Source organism: Ambystoma mexicanum, chromosome 7p, assembly GCF_040938575.1.
Source record: "Ambystoma mexicanum isolate Mex_15411 chromosome 7p, UKY_AmexF1_1, whole genome shotgun sequence".
NCBI lineage: Eukaryota > Metazoa > Chordata > Amphibia > Caudata > Ambystomatidae > Ambystoma > Ambystoma mexicanum.
The window spans coordinates 186275319-186301552 of record NC_090939.1 but is presented as its reverse complement, the minus strand read 5'-3'; the positions used below and the strand labels follow the sequence as shown (position 1 = coordinate 186301552).

Sequence of the window (26234 nt, the reverse complement as noted above, 5' to 3'; positions counted from 1 at the left end):
TCCTACCCACACTTTAAACTTAACTGCATTAAATGGCTCAAAGAAAATTACTCGTAACTGACAGACACCAGGACCACCTACATCCCACCCACCTGCTAATCTGGTGCGAACGCACACTCACATGCTCCTCCATCAGAGCTTACTTCACCATGCTTTTTGCCTCAATGTATGCTGTGTATACATCTCTATGTACAATTACTTGTGTATATAATTCTGTATTCTACTATGTGCACAAGCTGTATATTACCCGTGTATAAACCGTATTGTCATCTTTTTTCCTGTCACCAATGTATCTATTAACTATGTTTGAAATGTGTAACTGTAACCTGTAAGCTTAACGTATTCTTGCACACACACCCGGATACCCTCGGGACTGGCGAGTGCTATAAATAAATAAACAAACAAACAATATATATGGCATTCAGACGATGTTCCATGAAAAAGGATATACGTACCGCAATTTAAGCAATTGGGAATCTTGGCTTGCTACTTTCCTCATCCGGGACGCCCAAGAGGAGTGGGAAAGATTCCAGCTCAGGGGATATTCCCACAGTGTCCCTGATCCAACTGAGGTCTTTGTACCAGTAAATCTTTACATTGGGGCAGGATCACCACATATGAAACCAAGAACAAGTCTGGCCACAAGGTCTGGGACAATGGGGGGAGGACCCCAGGAACATTTTAGATGGTCTAAGGGGAGGTAGGTGCCAGCAGTGTAGTATTTTGAAATTGTGTTCCATTGCTGAGGTGTAAAGGTTTGCCAGAGAACAATAGGTTGTACATTTTACCCCATGTCTCTTCTGGGATTTCCTGCCCGACTGTTGGGCACAGAATTGCTTGAAATTCTATACCCCCTGCAAGTCAGACATAATCATTACTTTCTATATTCTCTTTCTTGAGGTAGCTTCATTAATAAGTCTCTCAAAGGGGGTGAGGGGTCTAGAGATCTTGGAATCATTTTGGGTCGGACAGTATACCTCTCAGGCAAAGGTACTCGGAAATGCTCAGTGATTCTGCCCCCAGGAACTCGGACAAGGGGGCTAATTCAATTAATTGCCCTCCCGGAAATAGTTGACCTGCTCTCTCTCTAGACCACTTTTGGACCATTTTTGTGAGTGGCGAAAGACCCTCCCGCCAATCTCCAGCGGGGACACCCACACCGAACTCAAAGGGGAAAGCCAGGAAGAGAGGAGGTTATTGCTATGAACTTTTTTCCCTAGAGCCCACAGAACTGCAAGCATTGGGTGCTTGCTAACGTGGTCGGGGATGGCTTTAGTTGGGGACCACAATAGGTCTCTGACTTTCTTTGGGTGGGTGCTTAGGTCCTCAATGTATGTCCAGTATGTGCCTAGGTCGTCGCTAAGGTGTTCTAACATGACTCAGAGTTGGGCAGCTTTGTAGTACAGCAAAAAGTCAGGGAGCCCAAAGCCACTGAAGTCTCTAGGCAGGGTTAGGGCCGTCATTTTAATTCTAGGCCTCTTCCCCTTCCATATAAATTTGTTTATCATCGTCTTTAGTTTGGCAATGAAGGGTTCAGGGATGGGAGTCGGGAGGGCAGTAAATAGGTACAGCAGCCATGGGGGTACGTTCATCTTGACCGCGACCATCCTCCCAAACCAAGAGAGTTAGGGGGGCCCAGTGAGTTAGGTCTGATTTGATCTTTTCCAACAGTGGCGTAAAGTTGTGCTCCACCAGCGTTGTGATATCCCTGGGAATTTTGATACCCAAGTACGAGGGTATCAGGTATTAATATTAATATTATTAGTATCAAGTATTAATATCACCACATATATGGTCGCCGTAAATAATATCGCCAGGAAAATGTTGTGGCGATATTATTTGGGTGACCATATATATGGCAACAGGGGCAAAAAAAGAAATTAAAAAAAAAACAAATTGGGGGTTGCAGGGGTGTCCCCCGCATGTTCCATGCAATAATGTCGCCACAAAAAACGACCATTTTTCGGCGATATTTTTGCATGGCGATATTTTTATGGCGACATTATTACATGGAACCAGTACGAGGTAGCTGTGATCTCAATTCTCATCCCACCCATGGTTCTCCTATCTCTAGTTGTGGAGTCATTGGCTCCAATAGGCATTATGCTAGACTTCGGAATGTTTATTTTCAGGCCTGAAAACCGACCAAACCGTTTATTTGGGAAAGAAGTTCGGGTAGGGACTTCTCTACGTCCGTCAGGTAACACAGGATGTCATCTGAAAACAAGGAGAGCTTAAAGTCTAAAATAATGGATTTCTGCAATATTCTGGTTATTCCTTATTGCAATGGTAAGGGACTCCATTGTGAGGGCTTATATCAAGGGGGAAATGGGACAGTCCTGCCTGGTACCTCTAGTCAGGTGGAAGGGGGCAGAAGTAATACCGTTGACAGCCACCCTAGCTACCGGGTTGTTGTAAAGCACAAAGATCCATTGCCAAAAGTTGCTACCAAACCCCATCTTTTGCAGGACCTTCCCCATGTAGCTCCATTCTACCTGATCAAAGGCCTTCTCGGAATCCATTAAAACCAAGTAAGCATTCATCCCCTTGTGTTGTGCCTCATACATTAAGTTGATCGATTTTCTTATATTTTCTGTTCTCTGGCGGCCTGGAATAAACCTCACTTGATCCCTGTTGATCAGGGAAGACATTACGTGGGGATAACGACTCTGAGGGCTGAAAGCATGGATCTCGGGAGTGTGCCCGATACCAGGGCGTTATTAAACAGTTTGTCATGAAGGGGGCCAGAGTGAGCGGAACCTTTTAAAGGATCTAACCATGAAGCCATCTTCCCTGGATGAAGTATTCCCCTTCATTTTATTGCTGGTATCAAGGACCTCTACTTTGGTGAATAGGGCTTCCAAACGCAGCTACTTTTTCTGAGGACAGACTCGGATGGCGAGGGTGTTAAGGAATTGGTCGGTGTAGGAACATTCTTCAGTGAATTCAGACATGTAAACGGTTTCGTAGTACTTACGAAATTCGTCTGCAAACTGGGCATCGTTTAGGAGTTTTTCTCCTCTTGCTGGTTGTATTGCAACTACCCTTCTAGAGTTTCTTTGCTCCCTTAAACTCCAATCCAAAATGTTATCGACTTGTTCCCCCTTTTCCATGTATTTTTGTTTGAGAAATGCCAGTTTACGCTCCGTTAGGTGGATCAACAAGGCCTTCAATACAGCTCTGTATTTCTAGAGTTTCTCCAGGTCTCCGGGAAACATTTGGGATCTCAGTCTCTGCTCTTTCTCTTTTTATTGGCTCCCATTCCCATCAGTACTCCTCGAATAGTTGCCTTAAATGCCTTCCATATTCCAGGAGCCCCCACCTCGCCATTGTCATTAAAGTGGAAGAACTCTTCAATTGATTCCAGCAGTGTCTGGGCCAGTGTCTGGGCCAGTTCCTTGTATTTTAACAAGAGGTCATTGCAGGACCATTTGGTGTTGTGTTTTTTTTTTTCTGCGAACCATTCCCCAATTTTGACTCTAACCATATCGTGGTCCGACCACGGGATGGACTCTGTGGTTGACTTCAACACTCTGTTTTTTAGAGGGTTCTCGATGAGGAGGTAGTCTATCCTTGAGAATGTGTTGTGCACTTCAGAGTAGTAAGTGTATGGGGCGTCGCACCCCCTCACTTGGGAAAGAGAGTCTGCATTGGTTTGTTGAAAGCAGAGAGCCCTTTTAAACTGCGCACTGGAGGTCGCCTGTGTGTTCGCCCTTTTCCTGTCTGTATCTGGGTCAAGGGCCATGTTAAAGTCGACCCCTATAATCAACGAATGATTGGATTTTGCCCTTCATAGAGACCTAGAATTGGTCTTGCCCGTCATTTGGACAGTATACTGAGGCCCTCATCACGAGTTGGGCGGTAGCCCTTAAATGCGGCATTAACGCTATTGCCGCCGCATTTAAGGGTCCGCCCAATAGAGAGTCTGGCAGCATTTACCCCCAGATCCAAGCTGGGGGTAAATGCGCCGACTTAACGCCCATTTTCGGGTCCAATGGGGAATTATGTTTACCGGCCGACCCGTGATCTGACAGTAATGCCGCCGGACGAGTGGGCGGTAATGCAAATACAGTTGGGCAGTATCCCAGTTGGGATACCGCCCAACTGCCTTTCACCTCCCCGTTGACCATTACGTATTGACTGTTGGGGTCCTTAGATTCTGCCTTCGGGACAAAATTTAGCTTGCTAGCCACCACAATTGCGACCCCCTTTTTTTTGGACTGGTTGGATACATAAAAGACCCCCCCTATAGTTTTGGCTCTAACGGCTGGTTCCTTCTCTCTCTGCCAGTGTGTCGCCTGCAGAAACATGATGTCTAACTTCGATCAGTGAATTTCGTGTGTTGTTAGGGATCTCTTGCTTGGGGAGTTTAAACCTCTGACGTTCAAAGAGCCCAGTGCCACCCAGGTCTAAGTTTGAACCAAATAACAACATATTTTCAGGATCACCTGACATGCAAACTGGTGTCGTAAACCCAACATTGTTGACTGATAAGGTCCAAACCTTCTGTAGAATGGTCGTAAACGAGCAGAAAGCCATGGTAAACTCCTTGCAAGAAACTCCGCCCCATCTACCCCTCCCCCACCCACGGCGCCTGGACTCCTGACGACATCTTGGCTATCAATGGGCCAGACCACCATTTGCACCCCCACCCGCAGGCCCTGTGTCACCACAATGCTACCATTGAGCCCCTTCATCAAAAAGCCCCCCTCTTGTATGGTTAACACGGCACTCCGCTTCTATGAACTTATGGAGCAACAGCTCATCTCCCATTATTTAGAAAGAACACCAGATTTCTCCATAGTGCTGCCAATGTGTACCTTGCCACCTCAGGGTTATTTAGAAAGAACACCAGATGACTCCATAGTGCTGATAATGTGTACCTTGCCCCCTCAGGGCAGTGGGGGATGCCGGATTCAGTTTCTTGAATTTACAAAGCCCTTTGACCCAGCTTCTGTCTATGGAGCCCTTGCTTTTTGGGGCTGAACTCTGTAAAACTTCCGTGCCCCCCAGGGCAGCCACCGGGGCGGCCTCTCCGGGCACCTTCTGCGCCACCCTGTAGATGTCATCCTCTCTGACCAGGTTATATTTGTACCCCTCAAACTCAAAGGCGAGAGAGAAGGGGAAACCCCATCTGTATAGCACCCCCTTTGTTGTGAGCCATTTAGTCAGGGGGGTGCAGAGTTTTCTGCGAGATAGAGTGAAGGATGATAGGTCCTGGTATTTCACAATTTTGGAGGATCCCCAGGCCACCGGGCCTCTTTTACTCACCATGTCCAGTATCTTTGCTTTTTCTGAGTAATAATGGAATTTAGCCAGCATTGACCTCGGTCCACGGGCACCCCCTCCTGCTCTGTGTGCTCTGTCTATGGTGGGTTCGGTGGTATTGTCATCATTAAAGACTTTCCTGATGACTATGTTGATGGCTTTAATTATGTCACCATGCGTTTCTCCCTTCCTTTCTGGAAAGCCAAAGAACCTCAGGTTGCATCGACGTTCTCGGTTTTCGAAGTCGTTCATTTTCAATACACTCTGCTCCTCCCTCGTTTCCAACTTCGAGATTCTCATGTCGAACTGGGTCTCGAGTAGGTTGATGGAGGATTGGTTTGCCTCCAGGGCCTGGATTCTATTGTCCATTTTGTCTACCTTCTTGTCAAGCCTCTTGCCAATGTCCGATCTGAAGCCCCTTATTGCCTCGAACAGGGCTGCCATGTCCTTCCTCAGGGATTGGGAATCCTCCATGCTTGGTGGTGGCGCTGAGGGTGTTGGCCCTTCAGGTTGCTGGGGTCCTGATTCGTAGTGAAATTTTTCCAAGTGCAGATTACAAGGTCAGGAGGCCGGCCGTACCAGTGCAACCGGAGGCCCGCACCAGACGAGTGCCCCAATTCCGGGTGGGTAAGGTAGCTTTGGGATCAAGAGCCCCTTGTAATCGGAGAGGGACACAGGTCTCCCCCCGGCCGAGAGGTACTCAGACCTCACCGCAGTGGAATTTAGGGTTGTTGCACTGGTGGTGGTGTGTGAGGAAGGGGGCCTCAGGGGCGACTCTCAGCTGGCACTCACCCGAGCTACGGGTTCCATCAGTGCTCAGTGCAATGGCAGGGAGGGTAGCTCTGCTCAGGTGTGGGCAGGGTCTCCTGCTTACCCCAGGTGGGGGTGAGAGGGGTGGACTGAAATGGTCCGAGGGGGCAGTCCGTGTCCGTTCCAGTGGACCTCATGACAGGGTGACCCTCCTCCTGGGGGCGGGTGGGTGTAGCAGGGGGCTACGGGGCCCTTTCTTGTCACTTCTTCCTTCTCTTCCCTCCTCTACTTTCTCCCCTCTCCCCTCCTCTCTCCCTCTTCTCATCCTTCTTTTCCCCTCTCTTTACCCTGGGAACTCAGGGTGGTCCTCCTCTCCTCTGCCCCTTAAGGCTGGACCACCTGGATGCTGAAGTCCTCCTGCAGATGGCTCTCCCTCTTGGGGGCGTAGCGAGTGGGCTCCTCCACTTCACCCAGGCAGGGGCCCAGGGTCACTTCAACCACCACTCCTCTGGGTGAATTCCCTCGTCTGGGGCAGAAGACGCCTTGTGTTTCGGGCCGGGGGTTGGGGGCCTAAACGGCGCCCGCATCTGTCCCCTGGTCCTCACCTCTTCACTGAAGGTCTCGGCTCATCCCTCTCTGATTCTCTCACTGCGGGGAGGTGGGTTTTCGGGCCGCTGCACGCCCAGCGAGGATCCTCAACTTGCTGGGCTCACTTAGAGGCCAGGGCTCTGGTAGGGGGCTCGTGGAGGTTGCGGCCAGATCGGGAGCGGGTTTTCTCCTCGGTCTGTCTCCGCTGGTCATATCTCGACCAATATTTGTCCCCGAAGCTCGGGGGAAAGCCTGCGAGGGGCAGCTCGATATGGCACACACAGGGAGGTGGGCTGTTACTGGTAGTGGGTGCTCTCTGGGGGGCTCAAGACCCAGAATGGGCATGTTTATGAGGAGCTACGCAGAGCTGTTAGCTCATCTCTGCGCCCCCTGGTGGCCAATCGACCCAGTGTCTTTTAAGAGGTTTTCTGTTGTCCACCGCTGCAGAGCATTTTCTACCTCTACCTCTATTTAATACCACCACTAGAATGTCCCACTGGTCAGATATTTTAGCCATTGTTGGATTTTTAGACGCGCATTTGGTACTATGTAGATGCCTGATGCCATCATCCTTAGCACTTTTATGACCTTTCTTACTGTTATCTGGACACCTGTTTTGGAAGCAAGGGATCAGGTGAAGCAAGGCTTGAAACCTTTCTGTGGATGGGTAAGCAACTGCTTGTTCAGAATCTGAAATCGATCCAAGAAATTGTATCTTCTGGCATGGTACAAGACCTGCTCTCGTTTAAGGTGAAGTCTAGTTTGAAGAGTAGGTTCACTGTTTTTGTGTGTTGTTTAGGGACTCTTCCTAAGGCTCCCCTGTTATGAGTCAGTTATCCAGATATGGGTGCACAGGGATGTTTTCCCAGCGTAGGTGTGCTGTTACCACTGCATGCACTTTTGTGAATACACAAGGTTCTGACGTATTCCAAAAGGTAGTACCTTGAACTGGAAGTGACATTTTCCTACCTTGAATCTTTTCAGAGGGGGAATATTGAAATATGAAAGTTTGCATCTTTCATGCCTAGTGTAGTCATGAAAATACTTTTTTTCGAAGTGGGATGACATCTTGTAGCTAGTCATGTAGTGCAGGCATTCTGAATTTTTGGGGCTTTAGGTGTTTGTTTGCTGGCCTCAGCTCTAATACTGACCTCTATGTTTTGTCCTTTTTGGTACCAAAAAATAAAGGGTGTAAATGACCCCGTTATCTGGTTTGGATGGACTATGTTGAAGGTGGCTTTCTGCACTAGAGATTCGATTTCATTTTCTAGGAGATCTTGCTGGTACGGTGGCAGCGTTCTGTTTAGTGGTGGCAGGTTTATTGGAGTTCCTACTAATTATATACAATAACCACTTGTGACTGTGTCTAGCACCCACCGATATGATGTTATCCTTTCCAATGTGTGGATGAATGATGTTATGTGACCCCTCCCCCATGGGGGTGACATGTGAGGAGATGTGAATGCTGAAGCCGTTGTTTAGCGGCGGACGACACACCTGTGGAGGTTTGCCCTCTTCCCCTGGGTTTTCCTCTATGCTGCTGCCTGCGAGGGATGAGTAGGTGTGCTCCTGTTGGCTTGTAATTGTAATTGTTTATTTATAAAGCGATTATACACAAGAGAAGTGCTTCAAAGCGTTTCCTGTACACCAGCTACCAACCTGATTTTGAAGGCATTCTGTCGCTGGCTGAGAGTATGTGTTCGACCAAGAAAAATGGCGATTCACCTGTGCTGCTCCTCTAGGCCCAAAAGACCTCCCTGACATTTGTAGTGTGTCATGGTTTATTTGGGCCCTTTTTAATGTTTCATTCACCTTCCTACCAAAAAGACTTGACTCCTCTATAGGCTTGTCTAGTAGTGTTGCCTGGGTATCTTTCTTGAAGCCTGAGCATCTAAGCAATGAATAGCACTTTAGAACAATTGCCCCTGTGATATGACATCCTCCTGTGTCTTCTGCATCAAGATTATTCTTGATGATAGCGCTAGCTGTCTTTTTCCCCTCTAATATAGTTTTAAGGATTTTTGCCTGAACATCCGCTCGGACATGTTTTAGTAAATCTTCAACTGTGCTCTATTGTACCTGGACATTCAAGCTGTCACGTTCTAAGCAGCAATCATAGGAGCCTTTCTGCTAAAAGTGTATATCTGCCCGCTCTCTTTAGGGGATACTCTGTGCTAGCCATGGGTGTATTATCCCTCTTTCTCGTCATGGTTACAACTACGAAGTCCGGGGTGAGTTGCCCTCTGATGTATATTGAGTCTGAATTAGAGGGTTTTTTCTCCGCCCTTGGATTTACGGGTTTAGTGAGATGGGTTTAAGTAAAGAAGGAGTTAACCTCTATTTAAATGCTGACTGTTAAGATGGATTTCCAAAATCAGCCCCTGCGGGAGGATTTTAGGAAGCCACCCTATTTATGATAAACAGGGAATACATTGCAAGGTCAGCCGAAAACCAATCAAAGGTAGGTGGATGAGCAGTCAAGGATTAGTCTCAGGAAAAGTGTGAGAGTGGTCCGGGGCTACAATGAGTCCACACAGAACAACAACAATAATTCAAGCTAGTCAGTAAGTACATGAAAATACAATTATTTATTAGGCCTTCCGAAACACACTGAGCATAGAAATCAAATATTATACACAAAACCATATATCACGTATATATAGATTCACCTTTAGAGGTAATAACAAATACCAGTAGTCAAGGAGTACGTAATGAAGTGCAAGAAAAGCAGTTAGATTAGAGAGAATAATCACAACCCTGTTCCCCCCGTTTTATGAAGTGTAGCCCTAAGATGTATGGGGCCTTTTGCCCACAAGTCAAGTTCCACGATGGTTTCTCCAGGGAAGGTATTTCAGAACTGATGCAGTGGGCTTTGGTGGTGTGTGAAAAGTTCTTTAAAGTAAGGTAAGTATTTACTCCAAATAAAGAAAGTACCCAATTGTAACCTGCTCCAAAGGTAAGAATTGGGACAGGATCCTTGACCCCTGTGTGATGAACAAAGGCCAGGCCAGGAGTTTTAAGGACAAGGGCTCTACACCAAATGTTACCCTATTGGAGACGAGGGGTGAAGGGTTGGACAGAAACAGGTATGTTCCCTGTTAGGGAGAATTCTCAGAAATGTGCTTATTTCCCTTCACCTTAGAGACCCCCAGCAACTTTGCTGGATTTTGAGGACTCGTTTTTCCCATGGAGAGAGTGACATCCATATTCCCATTCTCTGAGGTATTTTGATGTGTGTTTTCCTCTTGTGTTCTTTGGTTATGGAGTTTTAAATAACCACAAAAGACATCATCTTTTTATTGTTGTGTCACACAGCACTTCAGTACACAGCAACCACAAGCATAACCACAAAAGGCATCATCTTTTTATTGTTGTGTCACACAGCACCTTCAGTACAGTGGCACAGGGGTGTCCCTTGGACTCCCCAAGGTTTAAATACCTTCTCTGGGATGAACTACTGTTCCCCAGAGAATATAAAGTTAAATTGACTTTACTAGTCTTTTTGAATTCATAGACCCAGCACAAACTATCTTCCTATAGAGTACTGGAGGGGTTACTTAGTATCCCCTATGTCTAAACACTCGTGTAGCTGTCAAAAGCTACCCTTTCCGATTGAAATGGCTGGTGGCAGTGGCTTAATAACGAACTACCATGATTTTTCCTGACCGCAAACACCGGTAGCTAAAAATCAGGGCTGCCATGTTTTTCAATATGGCGCCCAAGACTTTTTTCGCCATTTCTTTGTGGAAAGGTCCTTCTGGTGTTTAACTCTGCACGCAAAACCAGGTTTGGTCCCTTTGTTCGTGAGCCTTTGGCGGGCTTCAGGACTGAAGTCCGCCCATGGCGTCTGAGTGTCTGGGGAGGGCAGGAAGTGAGGGAGGTGCCCGAAACTCCATGAGCTTAGTTTCTTAGGAGACCCAAATGCACTCTGGCGTGATTGGCTGGCTGACTGTCCGTCAAGGACAGCCACCCTGCTGGGTGAGTGGCAGCTAGGTTGGAATGAATGGGAGAAAACTGTTTAAAAGGCGAGTCTCCAGGACTGGAAGGCAGAGTCGACCACTGGAACGAAAGAACCGAAGACGAGCTGGAAGAGGATGGCTGCTGCAACCACTGGACCATTGGTTTGCCCGGTGAAGCCTTGCTGCAACCCCGAATTGCCAGATCCCCAATCGACAGAGAAGCTCCTTCAAGGATGGCTTCTTCCTTTGCAATGGTGGGACCAATCAACTCAGAAAATGCCTGGATACCATTCTCGGAGCTGGTTAAGGTTAACCAGGGTCAAGGACACCAGTTTGTGTTTGGAAGCCACAGCTACTTGAGCTGAAGTGACGCCATTTTGTTTGATCCGACGACAATCCCGTGCAGTGCAGGAGTCCCCCGACGTACTCCCTCTTGTCCCCACGACTGAGGCTCAGGAACAGCGAGACCTGCAGGACCTGCCAGGAACCAACATCTTCAGCTGCATCTTTTTGCTCCACTTTAAGGTACTGTGTCATACGGTTGAGAGATCCCAACTCTCGTGGTGGAAGTTCGTGAAACTTTCCCAACTTGCAGGCCTAATCAGCTTGTGACCCAGCATATCTTTCTTTATCGTCTGAACTACTTCTAAAAACTTTTACAAAGAGACTTCTCCATTTGTACCCGAACTGTGCTGTCCTATCCAAGAACATTAGACCATTGAATTTGGCCTGGTCTATTGAATCGAACTGATCCTCCTGGTACATTGAACCTTTGCATTATCTAAAAGAAGTGTTTTCTAACCCTTTGTACAAACCTATGCTTTTTATTCCTATTTTAAAAGTACTGAAGTACCATTTGGCTCCTTTTTCAGGGGAGCGCAAACTGTCTTTATAACTTAGAGTTTGATACTGTAGTACATTGGTGTTTAATATTAAGTTGATTTCTACTAGTGAAAGTTTTCTAAATGACTGTGTAAATACATGTTTAAGTATTTTTTACCACGAAACCTTGAGTATAAGTGTCTACTTGAACCACTGTGAATGTGATACTTCGGTGTAACTTCTTCTACTGCTCACATTCCCTCTTGAGATAAGCCTGGCTGCTCAGCTCGCTACCAAAAGTGTGTGGTACAGACTTATACCAAAGGTTGTTTTTTGGTTACACCTGTAGTCCTAATTGTGTTTGGTGTTCCCAGAGGGTACTGCCTGCAATTCTGCCTAACATTCCCTTACCCCCTGACTTCGATTCTTCCAGGTTACACTGCAGGCCTTCCAGAATGTGCTAGGGCTATAATCCTCTGTCCTTGGTTCTTGTGAGGGGAGCCCAGGGATCGCAAATGCAGATGTCACTTTTCGTGTTGGGATCTGGTCATGGTTCACACCAGGCAGTGCCAGGCAACTTCCCAAACGAAGAAAACATGCAATCCCCTGCATTGTAGACCCATCAGGACAGTTCACGGGATTGCAGAAGGATGGGTCCAGAGGAGGTCGCCACGGTCAGGCGATGAGAGGCGATCGTCCAGCTGTGAACAGAGAAGCAGCCCCAGCTGATCTTCCCTTGTTGTTAGATGGCTGGAATTGCGAGGAAAGGTGACTTATGGCATAAGCTGAAGATCCAGTGAGTCCAAAGGCTCTGCTCTGAATGGCGGCAGCTGCAGCACAGTAACACAAAAGGGAGGTGGGCAATCCACCAGGGGGGTCCAGGGAAACGTCCAAAGGCTTCTAAAGCATGGATCCACAAGCAGGGTTTGACAGTGGATGTCCCCCGCTCCTGGTCCAAGGGTCAAAAGCACCCACAAGGGTCTTCAGAGATCAGGCTGAGGAACAGGGCTTCACTGTGCCATTCCTGTAGGTGATGCTGATCAGCTGCAAGGGTTGTCAGCAGGCTTATCTCCTTCACAGAAGTCTTGGTTCAACATGATCAGTCTGCAGGATCCTTCCTTTTATCCAAGATTCAGGCTATGAGCTAGCCCCAGCCCACTAATGGTAAGGATCTGCAACATTCAAACAGCCCAGGGTTGTCCAATTGTTGACAACCACTGATCATCACATCCATCCAGCAAAAGACTTTCGGCGCCAGAGGATGTGGACTGAGACCAGACAGTCCCAGGAGCCTCCTCTGGCTCACACACACAAAGCTCACTTGCCCTCGAAAGCAGCAACTTTCACTGGGAAAGGGGTTACCATATATGGCATTTCCCAACGTGATAAGCCAAGAAGAAGGCCAAAGAACAAGATGGCCAAAGAACAAGCAGAAATCTAATGACACAGCCATTTTAGGCTGCTATCCACCTTAAGTGCCCTTTTGCGGTAGATGCAAAGGTGCATGAGAGAAATATCACAAAAACAGTAACAATCAAACAGCTGCCACCAGCTTGTCTTAGGCACATCTTCAAAGTGACCAAAAGCCATTAGGTAAAAACATATAAGGATTCAAAGTTTCCTAACTGCACTTCACAGGAAGGTGATGTGTGCAATTGTCAAAATAAAAGAATTGGAAGAGAGACCTGGTCTGGAAAACATGCTGGAAAAAATGCCTATAGTTCCAGCACAAGCATTTTTTACAGACCAGCAAAACACAAGTTTGCCGGTGGGGGCCACGGATCTCCCGACAGGCCTGCCCTAACCGTAGATCATGTGGCCACCGGCAAAGAAATGCCTGAATCCCTTGCACCGGTAAAAAAGGGAGGGGGGGAAGTGCAAGGGAGAGGGGAGGGGAAAAACAGGCCAGCAATGCTCTGAGTAAGTGCAGCCAGGGCAGTGCGGCTCTGGGTAGTGCAAGGAGAACAAGGGACTGTAGGGTTACAGTCACATCCCCTAATTGCATGTTAGGCCCAGAGGCAGTGCACGGTTGACTGATCAAGAAAGAAACTGGTATCCAGTGAGACTCTGAGGGTAGCCAAGCAACCAGTCGGTACAGCAGACAGGTAGGTCAGCAGGGGAGGGATAGAGAGAAAGCAGAGGAGAAGAGGAAAGTTTTGAGCTGCTTCCGGAACTTCAGCTGCTCCGGCTCAAGTTTGAGAGGGGCAGGGAGGCCATTCCAGAGGGAGGCACCTGCTGAGAGAGATCTACCCCCCACTCTCTGCCTGGAGAAGCGTCTAACCCTTAGAGAGTTGGAGGTGGCTCAGCGAAGGGCTCGAAAAGGAAATTATTTTGGAAGAGAGTGTTGGATGTAGTGCGCGCCCTGGCCCCAGAAAGCCTTGTGGACAATGCAACGGTTATTGAACTTGATCCTTGCAGCCACCGGGAGCCAGTGGAGAGATTACAGGGCTGGATAAATACGGTCCCTGGGCTTGATGTCTCTGAGTCCTGTTCTGGATTAGTTGCAGAGGGCGGAGAGTAGAGGAAGGCAGATTGAGAAAGAGGCTGTTGCAGTAGCCCAGCCTACAGAGAACCAGGGCTCTGGAGACAGAAAGCTTCTTGGGGAAAGTGAGAAAGGGATGGTACAGATGGTAGTGGGACTTCTTGGTGACGTCTAAGATGTGAGGGCAGAAAGAGAGAGTGGAGTCGAAGATGACACCAAGGTTTTTTGACTCGCTGGAAGGCAAAGGAAGAGGGCCCAACGTGGGCAGCCAGACTAAGAGAGGGAAGGCAGGAGCAAGGGTCCCAATGAGAAGGATCTCCGTCTTACTGCCATTAAGGCAGAGATCTTTGGAGGCGCACCAATCCTAAATCGTGGAAAGACAATCAGGAATGAGCGAAAGAGGGGAGGAGACTGTGGGGAGTCTGAGGGAAAGTTGAGTGTCATCCGCATAACACTGAAAGTTAGAGGAGAAGGTAGAGATCAGGTGGGGCAAAGGGGCCAAGTAGAGGTTGAAAATCCCATGTGAGACGATAGAGCCCTGGGGGATGCCACAGGCAGAGAGAGAGGTGGCGGAGAGAAAGGGACCAACTTGTACCTGGGAGGGGCTGTCCAAGAGGAAGGTCAGCCACTCCAGGGCCTGATCTAAGATGCCCAGATTGTCACACAGTCAATTGATCAGGATGGCATGGTTGACTGTGTCGAAATCAGAGGAAAGATCAAAGAGGATGAGGACAGAAGGAATGCTGGAATCAAGGTTAGAGAGCAGATCTTGACAGGTGTTCAAGAGAGCAGTTTCCGTGCCTCTGGCAGCTCTGAAGCCAGACTGATAGTCATGGAGACAACCAACAGATTCAGTGTGGAGAGTAAGCTGGGAGATGGCCAGCTATTCCAAGAGTTTGCCCAGGAAAGGGGTGATGGAGATTGGGCAATAGTTTGCCGGGCAGGTAGTATCGGCAGACAGATTCTTGAGGAGGGGGTGCACAAGGGAGTGCTTAAGGGGAGAGGTGAAAGATCAAGTGGCGAAACAGTGATTACAGAAATCGGCCAAGGCTGGAGCGAGGGTGTCAATATGGTCCTTGATGGTTCTGGAGGACCAGGAAAGCACCTGTTTGGACGACACTTTCATAAATCCGACTTGTCTAGAAACCTCATCAGGGAGGATGTCAGAGAGGATGAGGATAATGCGATAAATGTCTTTGAATCATACTATGACTGAGTTGTCTGTAGACTTCTTGGCTGTGAAAACTCTCAATTTCAAACTGTGGGCACTCCTGTAGTTATCAACCTATGCACAAAATGCAAAAATCCTTATAGCACAGGGGCCCACCAGGACTGCTGATAGGGTACAGGTAATCTATAAAAAACTGGACTGGACCAAAACTTTAATCTGTAAAATTATTCTGATATATGAAGGAACTTGGTGGGAAATTAATTTAGAAGGATCCCCTTTGCTGCTGAAAAGAACTGAAACATATCATTTTTTCAGAGATATCTTATATAAGAAATACTGTCAGTCTTGGTTTATTAACACAGCTCCACCCCCCCATAAAAAAATAGATTAACACAACATAACACATTCAAGAAACTGAGAGCAAAAAACTGTTCCCTACCCAAAATATTTGTGATCTTCAAAGAACCTCTTCTCTTTCTCTATTGCTTCAGTTAGGGATAGTTTCTCATGAAGGTCCTGTTGACCGCGGCACTTAACAATCATATACCCCTTTTCAAGGGGGATGACATTATTTTTGACGACTTCAACTACAGTGCTCTCTGTACCTTTGTCAACTAAGTCAGGTTTGGTCAGGATCCCTGAGAAGATAAAAGAAACAGATGTGTCACCAGTATAATAATGTCATTTTTCCAGAATTGTAATGTGCATGGCAAGATTTACAGTGAATATGAAACCAAATTAGACCATTTTGTGAAGATTTCATAGTTCAGTCAGTTTAGGTATGCTACAGCTCAATAATAAAACTAGGTCAGAGGCTCGCCCCGTCCTATGTCGAGTTGGGGAGGCCATAAATATTGAGAAGTGGCTTTGTGTCTCAAGTTTGCCAGGAACCAACCTTCTGTATGCGTGTGTGATGGGAGAGATTTTAAAAGGTTTAAACCCCAACCACCCTGTGGTAGTGCATCCTCCTTCCCCCACCCACAGCCATCAAGCAACAAAGGGACTGACACACTGATCACAGCAAAAAATGTACCTCAAAACAGAATGAGCCATTTAGTCAATAGTAATCAGGCCTTTACAGGCACTTCCATCTGGTCGGTTTTGCACTACTTACCAAGAGTATAACTAAACAAGGGGCTTTTCTGTCACATGACATGGCCAATGCTACTTTGAAATGTTTGCCAATGTGTGCCACAAGACTCTCAGAAGACCATCTCAATTAGACTGCCAAACCAAGCCTCAGTCCTCGGCAGGTGCCTCCCACTGGAACGACCTCCCTCCCCCTATCCGACTTGAGCCGGATCTCCTTAAGTGCCAGAAGCTCCTCAAGACCTTCCTTTTCTCCTCCTCCTCCCCCTTTTCACTCCCCTGCTAGTCTCCACCTGCCACTACATCTGGTTGCCTGTATCCCTTATGAGCCTTTCTGGGGCTAGGCCCTCCTTCGACCAGTCTTCCCCTCACCTTTCTACCAGCACTTGCCCTCCCGGGCTGCCCTTAGCACTTGCCTAGCCCCTGGGGCCCCCTCCCTCCTGTACTTCTGCCTCTTTCCTGCTCCCTATCCTGATCTGCCCCCTCCCCTTGCAATTCCTGTTACTGCACTTGCACGATCTTACTGTCACAAGGCCTAGTAGTACTGCTATTGTTATTTTCTCTTCTGTCCCCCCGCAGCACCTCTTTTTGGTCTTGTTGGTTCCTGGAAACACCTTTTGCTGTATAGGCGCCATACAAATGTTCAATACATAAACAATTAAATCACAGGGCATAAGTCATCAAGAATAGTGGAACATGAATCCTGGTTAAACAACCCTCAGGTTCAGAGCAGGGGAGCCGACTATGAGGATTTTGTACATCTTAACCGCATCAGGGAATATAGGCAGAAAATCAGAAATCATGTCATGCGCACACCTAGCTCTCAGCCATTGTAGGATTTGCTATCACAGAAAATGATGGAGTTTGAGGCTCTAGTAGGCGGAGAAGACAGTAGCTTTTTGAGTAAAGTAGTCGCCTCTTTAGAAGTTTGGAAAATGTGGGAATGGAATGTGCATGATAAAGCGTCCTGCTGGGAAAAGCATAGTGCACCTCATTCCCCACTCACAAAGCTGTCACTTGACAGAAGTGAATTTTAGGCAGGCATTTTGAATGGACAAGGTCAAATTGGGTTAGATAACTGTAAAGAGATATTCCCACAATCAGCCCTGAGGGGGGATTCTGGGAGGCCACCCTATTATACTGAACAGGGCCTAGTCCAACCCTATCAAGGTAAGTAAGGCTTATACTTCAGGAATAGTGGGGCTGGTGAAGTGGTGCAATGGCACACACAAAAAGCACTCTAATAAAACCAGTTGGACAGCAATGTGCAAATATATGCTAGTTATTAGGCCTGAATACATGCTATCCAATACACCCAACAGGTAAATACTACCACCCCACTATTATCATATACATTTACCATAAGGGTTCTCACTAGAGAACCAAACACTTTACTTTTCAGACAGTAAGGAAATTAAGACCCATAGGCAAACTGTGTATAGTAAAGAAAGTAAAGCAAGATACAAGGTCAAGAAGAGTTGTACATTTTGGTAAGCAACAGTATATGCAGCACATTTATCCTACATTAAAAATGTACGGTCTTTAACATTTTAAAAGTCCTTCCCTGCAAAAGTGAGTGGGCCTAGGGCCCTCAAGAGTCACTAGTCCCAATAAGAACCTGTTACAGAGAGTCAATAGGCTTGAAGTGCAGAAACAAGTTTTTGCAAAGCCAACAGGTTGGTAAAAGTGTTCCAAGAATGCAGAAACAAAGATACGTACCGGAGGTTAGAGGCCACCGATCACGACCAGGCAAGGGAGACGTAGGGTCAGGACATTGTGCCCAGGCAAACCTCTGGTGGTAGGGGGGGAATAAGTATGCAAGTTTCACCCCCTGACTCTGATTCGGCAAGGAACCACCCCTAACATTCCTCAACTTACCACTTCATCTCGAGAGGCAGACCACCATGAGTACAACATTGTAGGAGACCCCAGGACACAGACAAAGTGGTCAGCAGCGATAATCACCATATAGCAGGCGACTCTCTAGGCAAGAACTAAGAAGCTGCTCCTGGAAGGCTACTCTTAAGGTTGAACAGCAGCGATGGCGGCAGAATTGCTCTTGGCCCATGAGCTGGAAGCCTGCAGGGTTCCAAGGCAAAACTCAGAACATTGACCGGTGCACTGATGTCCTCGAAGAAGCTGGTAAGCCCACAGGATGGTCCTGGGACAATTCTGAGGCGCAAGAGGGAAGGATACACCTGCAAGGGTCCGGACTAGTTGGTCCCATTAGCCCAAGGGTCAAAGCACTGACAAGGGTCTTCAGGAGATCAATGCACAGGAACAGGGCTTCACCAGGAGGCAATGCAAGAAATCTTCAATGGCTGTAACTCTTCATAGTATTCTTGGCTCTTAACTACGATCTGAAGAATGGCTGCATGCATGAGTCTTTCTTTTATCCTATGTTTGAGTTGGGTCCCCCGTATCCCTCCAATGGAAAGGATCTGCAAAGTTCAAACTGGCAAAGGCTGTCCAATCTTGGACAGCTTCTTGCCCCACATCTGCCTAGAAACAAACACCCCCCTTACCCGAGTGTGGATTGAGACCAGACAGTCCGAGACCCCACATCTGGCCAGACACTCGCAATGCCCCTTTTCCCAGGAAAGCCAATGTGTTCCCCCTGAAAAGGCTTTCTTTATATGGTATTTCCGAACCAGAGAAGACCGGAAAAAGACAAAAAAACTAAATGGCAAGGGCAAAAACATGTGGCACAGCCATTTTTAGAATATGGTACTCGAAATTACATTATGTGGAAAAATGCAAAAGAGCACACGTGAAAAATGAAAATCAGTAGAAAATATCTGCTCTCACCAGCCCATCTCGGACACATCATGAAAGTAACACAAATAATACTAATAGAAAAAGAAAAAGGTATTCAAAGCACCCCTGCTGCACTTCCCTGTAAAGTCATGTAAGCAGCTTAAAAACAACAAGTAATCTTGCTAATCCCTCACTGGTAGCTTTAGAGACTAACCAGTTCCCCCAAAACAGATGAGCCAAGCAAGGTAAGTTACATTGATGTCAATGAAGGTCCAGCTGCAAAAAGGAAATCTTTCCTAAAAATGCCAGTTTTGATGTCTTGATACTGTAGATGCTCCAATTCTCTGGCGCTCCAAAGTATCAAGTGGCATAGGCCTAGGAGCACACTTGATGATAAATTGCAAAAAGAATGCACGATCCTGGAGAATTTCCTTTAAAAGCATCTTGGTGAAGAGCTACATGTTGGAAATCTGGGTCTCTTTTGGCAAGACAACAATGAAAACATTATTCTTATAAAATATAGCTTTGAGGTTCCAGTTCTTGGGCAAGAGCAACATATTTGACCTGGTATTCACTGCCTCACAAGACAAAGCATGCCTAACACCTATTCCACTGGACTGGATAGAAAACACTGGCATGGGGCGTGGCTAGGCCAGTGGTTGAAGTGAGCGGGAGCGGTTGGGAGCAGTGCTCCTCTACTTTTAAAATTAATTACGTTTTATTCTTCCCATACTTTTATTTTTAAAAGAAATCATTCCAGAATGGTTTCATTTTAAAATAAAAGTGTAGATAGAAGTTGAAATGAAAAGCTGTATGTGTTTGGGAGTTTGTATTGTGTTTGGGAGGATACGTAGCGATGGAGTTTGTGGGGAGTGGGTGCAGGCCAGCAGGGAACATAGTTCCACTATTTCTTTTCGTCCCTTCTACCACTGGGCTAGGTGCATCATATGTCAAGTTGGCTTGCTAAGATCCTAAGATGTGGTGAAGGAGTGAACAGGGAATTTCTCCTGTCCCGGACATCCTGTGGTGGATAAATGGTGTGGGGGCGAGTAGCAGGTGTCTAAGTGCTGCTAACCTGCATTCCTCCGATGTCTGGGGGTGTCCGGGAGCCGAAGATTCGGCTGGATGGAGTCTGGGCCTCTTCCTGCAGCATTGAGCCTTCCAGCCTGACCCAGTGAAGTGGTGTGATTCTGGAGCATCGGGGGTGCATCCACCATCGCTGGCCGCTGTGAGAAACTCATGGTGACCAAAACTAAGACAGGCACAAGTGATCACAGTCCAAGGGTGTTTATTGAACAATGAAAATGATATATGGGTTGGAAAAACACCTAATCTAAACCTAAATCTAAAATGGGGACAGGCGTCGACCATCAAATGAAAATAAGGCAATTCTAGTGATATCAAATCAAATAAAAAGGGCCTATACTAAGAAAACCTATTGCCAATTCCTTACGCAAAATACAAAGGGTGTTGGGTTAAGTTTTAAGAATGAAAGAAGTGGTCTAAAAAAATAAGTCAAGTTGTTGTGGCTTGGGTCTCCCTTCCCCACGTTTTCAGCATGGGGTAGGATGGGAGCTTGGAGCACAGTACTATCTTGACCTTCACCAGCACGAGACAACAGTTCCAATGGCAGTTCTCAGGGCCGTCGATGGCCAAGTCTCGTTTCCTAGGAAAGTCTCTTGTCTTCAGGCCTGATGCGCTTCAATAACAAAGAAAAGTTCCTTTAACCACTGAAAGTTTGCTAGGGTGATAACAAGACATCCCTAGGTCCCCCTATTCTTGGCTGACCCTTCTCAATCGTACTCTTCAGTTCAAATAGGTTGATAGCCTCACCCCTGAGTCCCCCTCATCCGAGCTGACCCTTATCAATTGTAAACAACAAATCGTTATATCTTAAACAGTTCCAAAACACACTGCTTGTTGGGACTCTAGACTGAGTCCCTCCCTGGGATTCGTTTCCCTGTTTTCTTCTCACTGCAGGATTTTCTTCCCTTTCTCTCAGCCAACTTTCAGATCAAACTCTTCGATTGTACAGGGCTTTTGCTGGACCCTCAAGTATGACCACTTTGCTTCCTTTGGCGGCCTCCCTATGGCCTTCTGGCTTCTGTAGTTTCTCAATATGGGGCTCGACCAGAGTCTCTCGAATCAGCACCTATGCGGTGCTGCTTTCCCTCTGCAACTGGTCTCCCCTTTACACTCTTGACAGTTCATTCAAAGTTCATTACTTCTGCTTCAAAAGTTGCCCCTTTGCGATTCTCACTCAACACAACCCGGCTGTTATCGGTTCTTCCCTCGACTCACTGATTGTGCTTAACCGCTGGGCTTTTGTCTTCTTTGGAGTCAAGGCCGGTACCACGGACGCAGGAGCTTACCCCGCTCTGCCTTATCAACATAGACCAGTCCTGCGTACCGTTGACATCTGTAGCATGACACTGAGGCTATTGTCCGCGGTCTTAGGTTCTCCTCGGTGAAGGTTCTGTGGGTCTTGGATGAAAAGGGAAAGGTCTCTTCTCTCCTCGCCACACTCTCGCTTTCTGCCACCTTTCGCCTTCTCTTGAACTGCTGCGTTGTAACCGTCTCGATGTGCTGACTGCCGTGTTCGCCTTTCTTGCACTGTGCTCTCTGGCTCCACCTTTTATCACTGTGGGGAAGGGAAAGGGCTGTCCGGTGTGTGTGATTCTTATCAGTTGCCTGACTGTGTCTGAACCTGCTATTGGGACATGTCAGATAAATGGCTCTTGTGTTAGTCTGTTGTTCGTGGTGTTGTGCGAAAGTGGTGGTGGTGGAAAATGGTGGGGGGTGGGCAGTGGTTTGGAATGTCCTACGTGAGAGGGTGGGCAAAATGTGTTAAATGAAGGGGGATACCGCGTCTCACCCATCAGTGTCCCGCTCCCTGATGACCTCCCATCCAGGTGATCCTCCCTCACTGGTCTCTGTTGCCTCCCCTGGCACGTGGGGTAACCACATCTGAAGTGCTTTTACTATGAGCTATGCATCTGGGCCATAATCCATGCCTGTCCAGCGCTGGGCAACACCCCTTCAAAGGTAGTGCATTACACTGTCATCTGGAGCAGTGGATCTGGCGTAGTGCCTCCAGGCATCCTGATTCCATCGACCTGGTGGTGATGAGGGGCTGCACGTGCCCAACTGGTGCCTTTTGCGGCGGTCCAAGGCATCCCAGTGGTGTGTTTGCTCAGCTGGGGACAGCCCTCTGCTCTGGGATACAACCTAACTCTTCAAGCTACTGGATGAATTACACGCTTCGCTAAGGGAGGCTTCTGTGCACTGGCTCCCAGGATCTTCTGGCTTTACACTCATGATGGCTAAAACACCTAAGCCGGGGAAGCAGGGAGATATCTCAGCAATGCAGCAACCCGCTGACAAGACGAAGTACAGCGAAGTGGTGACCTACCAGACTTTGTGGTGGACCTCTTTCGATCCATCTTGGAGCTGCCAGAGGACTCGACGATTGAACTGGACAGGACCCATCGCGCCAGGACCCGAGCTACCTCAACCCAGGACAGACCCCCGTATGTGCTAAACCGAGTGCTCTACTTTAAACTGAAGGAACACATAATGGCGGAAGCCTGAACCCACAATATCTCACTCTTCCTGTACCAGGATCTAGCCTCTATGACCCTGGCTATGAGGACATCACTCAGGCCACTAACTAAATGGCTACACACCAGGGAGGTGTATTACAGATGGGGTTTTTCTACAGGACTCCACTTTATCAAGGGAAGCGTTGGGTGGTACAAACTCTCAAAGAAGCTGAGTGTCTCCTGCATGCTGGGTTGAGGGTGGGGGTGGGTCAGGTGTTGAGCGGGAGTGGAGTCCGAGCCCCAGGCCAGAAGCCTCACAGAAATGGATGTAGGTGGGGAGGGGGAGGAAAGTGAAGGGCCGGGCCAAAAAGTCTTGAACAGCTTGGCACTAAGTGTGGTGGCCTTGAGGGTTGCTGTGATTTTTATTTTTGGAGTTGGGCTGACCCGGTTGGGAGTGAGTGACGCAGAACATGGGCATGGGGCCCATTAATTGAGGGGGTGGTGGGAGTTGGGGGGAATGGTTTGAGTGTGACTATGTTGCCTTCCAAGCCGGATTCCCAATTGTAGTTCTACACATGTCTGATGTTTGTCTTGTTTGAGCACTGGTTGGGATTGGGATATCAGGGCCGGTGCTGGGGTCAGGTGTTGAGGGTGTTGATTACAAATGTTTACTGTGGGATTGGTGCTGGTGCTACTGTTTTCAGAGGGGCATACTTCGAGATGTGGTGGACGGTGAACAGAGATTTGGACTATGGGAGCCTCATGGCCAATGTAACAACTGATGTGGGGGGGAGGGGATCGGGTAGTTTTGGGAACATGGAATGTTCAGGGGCTGAATTCCCGATTGAAAGGAAATCTGTTCCCGGCAGATAAAGGAATATGTCCTTTCTGTGGTCTTTCTACCAGAGACTCACCTGATCGTGCAGAATGAACAGCCAATGAAAAACATAGTGTACCCGACAATTCTTTGCTTCTGGGGGTGAGAAAAAATAGGGGGTGGCCATATTAATTATTATTGCCCTTTAATAACGCGATTAATACGAGAGACCAGTTTCTAAGGACGAGACTGGGCTTCGACCGGGATTCGAGCCCGTGTTGCTATGGATTGTGTTGCTTCAAAGACAAACACGTTGCCCCAGAGCTATCCGCCCGGCCCTATTGGTGAGCAGATCCCGATCTCTACGGTCAGGGTCCTGTGGGATCCCCAGGGGAGATTTCTCTCTGTTAAGGGCCTAATCTGGGAATGCATGGTCACATTGATTTCATTATAAGCACCTAACGTTGGGTATTTTTGGAGTCCTTTCTCCTGTGGGTGTTTCCATTTGCAGAAATGCAGGTTTTGTTAGGGGGTGATGTCAACCTGGTTCCCGACCACTTGATTAACAAGACTTTGCCACCGACAAAGCTAGATTTCAAACATGCTATTGCCTTTTGGTCACTGCTCCCGAAACTGAGGCTGGTTGACGCCTGGAGGCTTAGCCCAGGCGAGGAGAAGGATTTCTCTTTTTTATTCGCATGTTCAAAGGGGCTTCTCTAGACTAGATCTCATGCTCACACCCACTGCATTTTTCCCAAGTGTCCGTGGGGTGGAAATAGGCACCCGTACATTGTCTGATCGTGTCCCATGTGTCACTTGCCCTGTTGATCGTGGATAGACCTGAGAGGTCCTGATGTCCCTGGAAGCTGTATGACCTGTTCCTCAGAGACCCCATGGCTTCACGTGAGATTGGGGAGGTTATTTCTTAACTATTTTCACGAAAACAAAATCTTTGGCCCACCACCGGAGACAGCCTGGGATGCCATGAAGGCGGTAGTCCGCGATGAGTTAATCAGTAAATCAGGGGCATATACTAGGGAGAGGCAGTTAGTCAGCTACGCCTGGAGGGGGAGGTGTGGCAGGCGGACCAGGCACACAAGAGGAGTGGAACATGTGGGGCTTTACGGGTTCTGCAGACATTGCGTAAGAAGCTTGAAGACCACCTTGCAGATAGGATGGCCCAGACAATGTTGAAGACAATGTTGAAGACTAAGCAACATTATTATGCGAATGGGAGCCGGAATAAGGTTTTGGCCCTACGTGACATTCAGGGGGAGGTGCAGTGAGGTGAAGGGGATATAATGGGGATATTTGAGGCCCATTTTGGTGCAGTGTTCTGGGAGAACAGGTACCGGTTGGTCTTCGAGGCTCAGTACTTGAGAGATGTGGATCTACCATGGCTATCTGTTGAGGAGCGCAAAGCTTTCGAGGCCTCGAATGAGCCTAGGGAAGTTGAAAGGTTTATTAAGTCGCTGAAGAATAAGCCCCTGGCCCTGATGGATTCACATCCCCTTTCTATAAAAGGTTTTGCCCTCTCCTGGTTCCCCCTTTAGTGGATCGCTTTAATTCCATTTTGGTTTCTGGTAGGGTCATTCCCTCTATGGGATCTCTACAACTGTCCTGATTCCTAAGCCGGGGAAAATATCTGGAGCTTTGCGATTCATATCGCCTCATCACCCCTATCAATATGGACTCGAAAATATTTTCCAAAATTCTGGCCCGGCGGTTGATGGACATCCTCCCCGGCATCATAGTGACCAGACAGGCTTTGTTGCGAGGCGCGGTGCTCATAATAATGTGAGGCGGGTCCTGGTACTTCTGGAGGTGGCGCATCATTTGCGGGGGAGATGGGGATCATAGTGCGGGATGCCCACAAAACATATGACAGGATGGATTGGGGTATCTCCTTGGGGTCTTGCAGCAGTTTGGGGTTGGTCCGGGGTTCATTAAGTGGGTTATGGCTCTCTATCAGAATCAGTTTACTTCACTCTATGTTAATGGGTCTCTGTCATCCAGCTTGCCAATAACTAGGGGTAAGAGGCAGGGCTGCCCGCTGTCCCCATGGATCTTTGCCTTAAGCATGGAACCGTTTGCTTGTCATGTTAGGAAGAATGCAACCATTAAGGGGTTCCAGTTAGGGGGGGGGGAATCGACGATGAGGTTTCTCTATATGCAGATGATATTCTGCTCACTCTTGATAACTCCTGCACCTCATTGGCTGCGGTGTTACAGGAACTGGCTGATTTCAGCCGGGTTTCTGGGTTTCACGTGAATTATGATCAATCGCACGGTTTAGATGTTTCCCTGGGTCCACAAGCGGGGATCGCAATTAGTGCTGTAGCCCCGATACAGTGGTCTCGTGGAACTATCCCCTATCTAGGAGTGTGTATACCTGGTAGAATTTCAGATGTTTTCCAATGTAATTTTTCGCCTCTGTTTCAATAGCTGTCTGGGGACCTGCTCAGGTGGAGTCCGCAGGAAATTTCCTGGTTCGACAGGATTGTGGCAGTTAAAATGAATCTCATTTCCTGGTTACTGTACCTCTTCGCGGCACTGCCAGTTCGGGTCCCAGACTCTGTGCTTTGCAAGCTTCAGGGTAAGATTCTAAAGTTGACATGGGGTAAAAAGCAGGCTATGATTTCATGGAAGGTATTGCTGGGCCTGTTTGGGTGGCTGGCCTTAGTTATCCCTGACGTATTCCGCTATAACTTGGCCGAGCAGATCTCCCAGGTGATTAACTGGCATGACGCTAAGCTACAGCCGAAAGGGAAGATAACTGAACAAGCCCATTCTGAAGTGAGTCTGAGTCAGCTCCCATATGTGGAAAAAGGGGGTCTGGTACATGAGTATGGTTTTTCTCTGCTGGCAACAACCAGAAACACGCTGTACTACTTAGGGCGGGCATTTCTCAGATAAGGTGCAGCATTGGCGATGTGTCTGCTTACGCCTATCTGGAATAATCTCGGCTTCCAACCAGGTTGTGATAGTG

The 26234-nt window shown here is 47.7% G+C and overlaps 1 protein-coding gene across 3 annotated transcripts in view; it reads right to left on the bottom strand.

Annotated features, from left to right (window-relative positions):
• The window catches only part of LOC138525816 (interferon-induced GTP-binding protein Mx3-like), a 948323-nt gene that overhangs the window by 585891 nt on the left and 336198 nt on the right, over positions 1 to 26234 (bottom strand). For all 3 annotated transcript variants that reach the window (XM_069636042.1, XM_069636043.1, XM_069636044.1), the window contains one exon: positions 15480 to 15678. In XM_069636042.1, coding sequence (XP_069492143.1) covers positions 15480 to 15678 — 199 coding nt within the window. The remainder of the gene's footprint in view (positions 1 to 15479; positions 15679 to 26234) is intronic.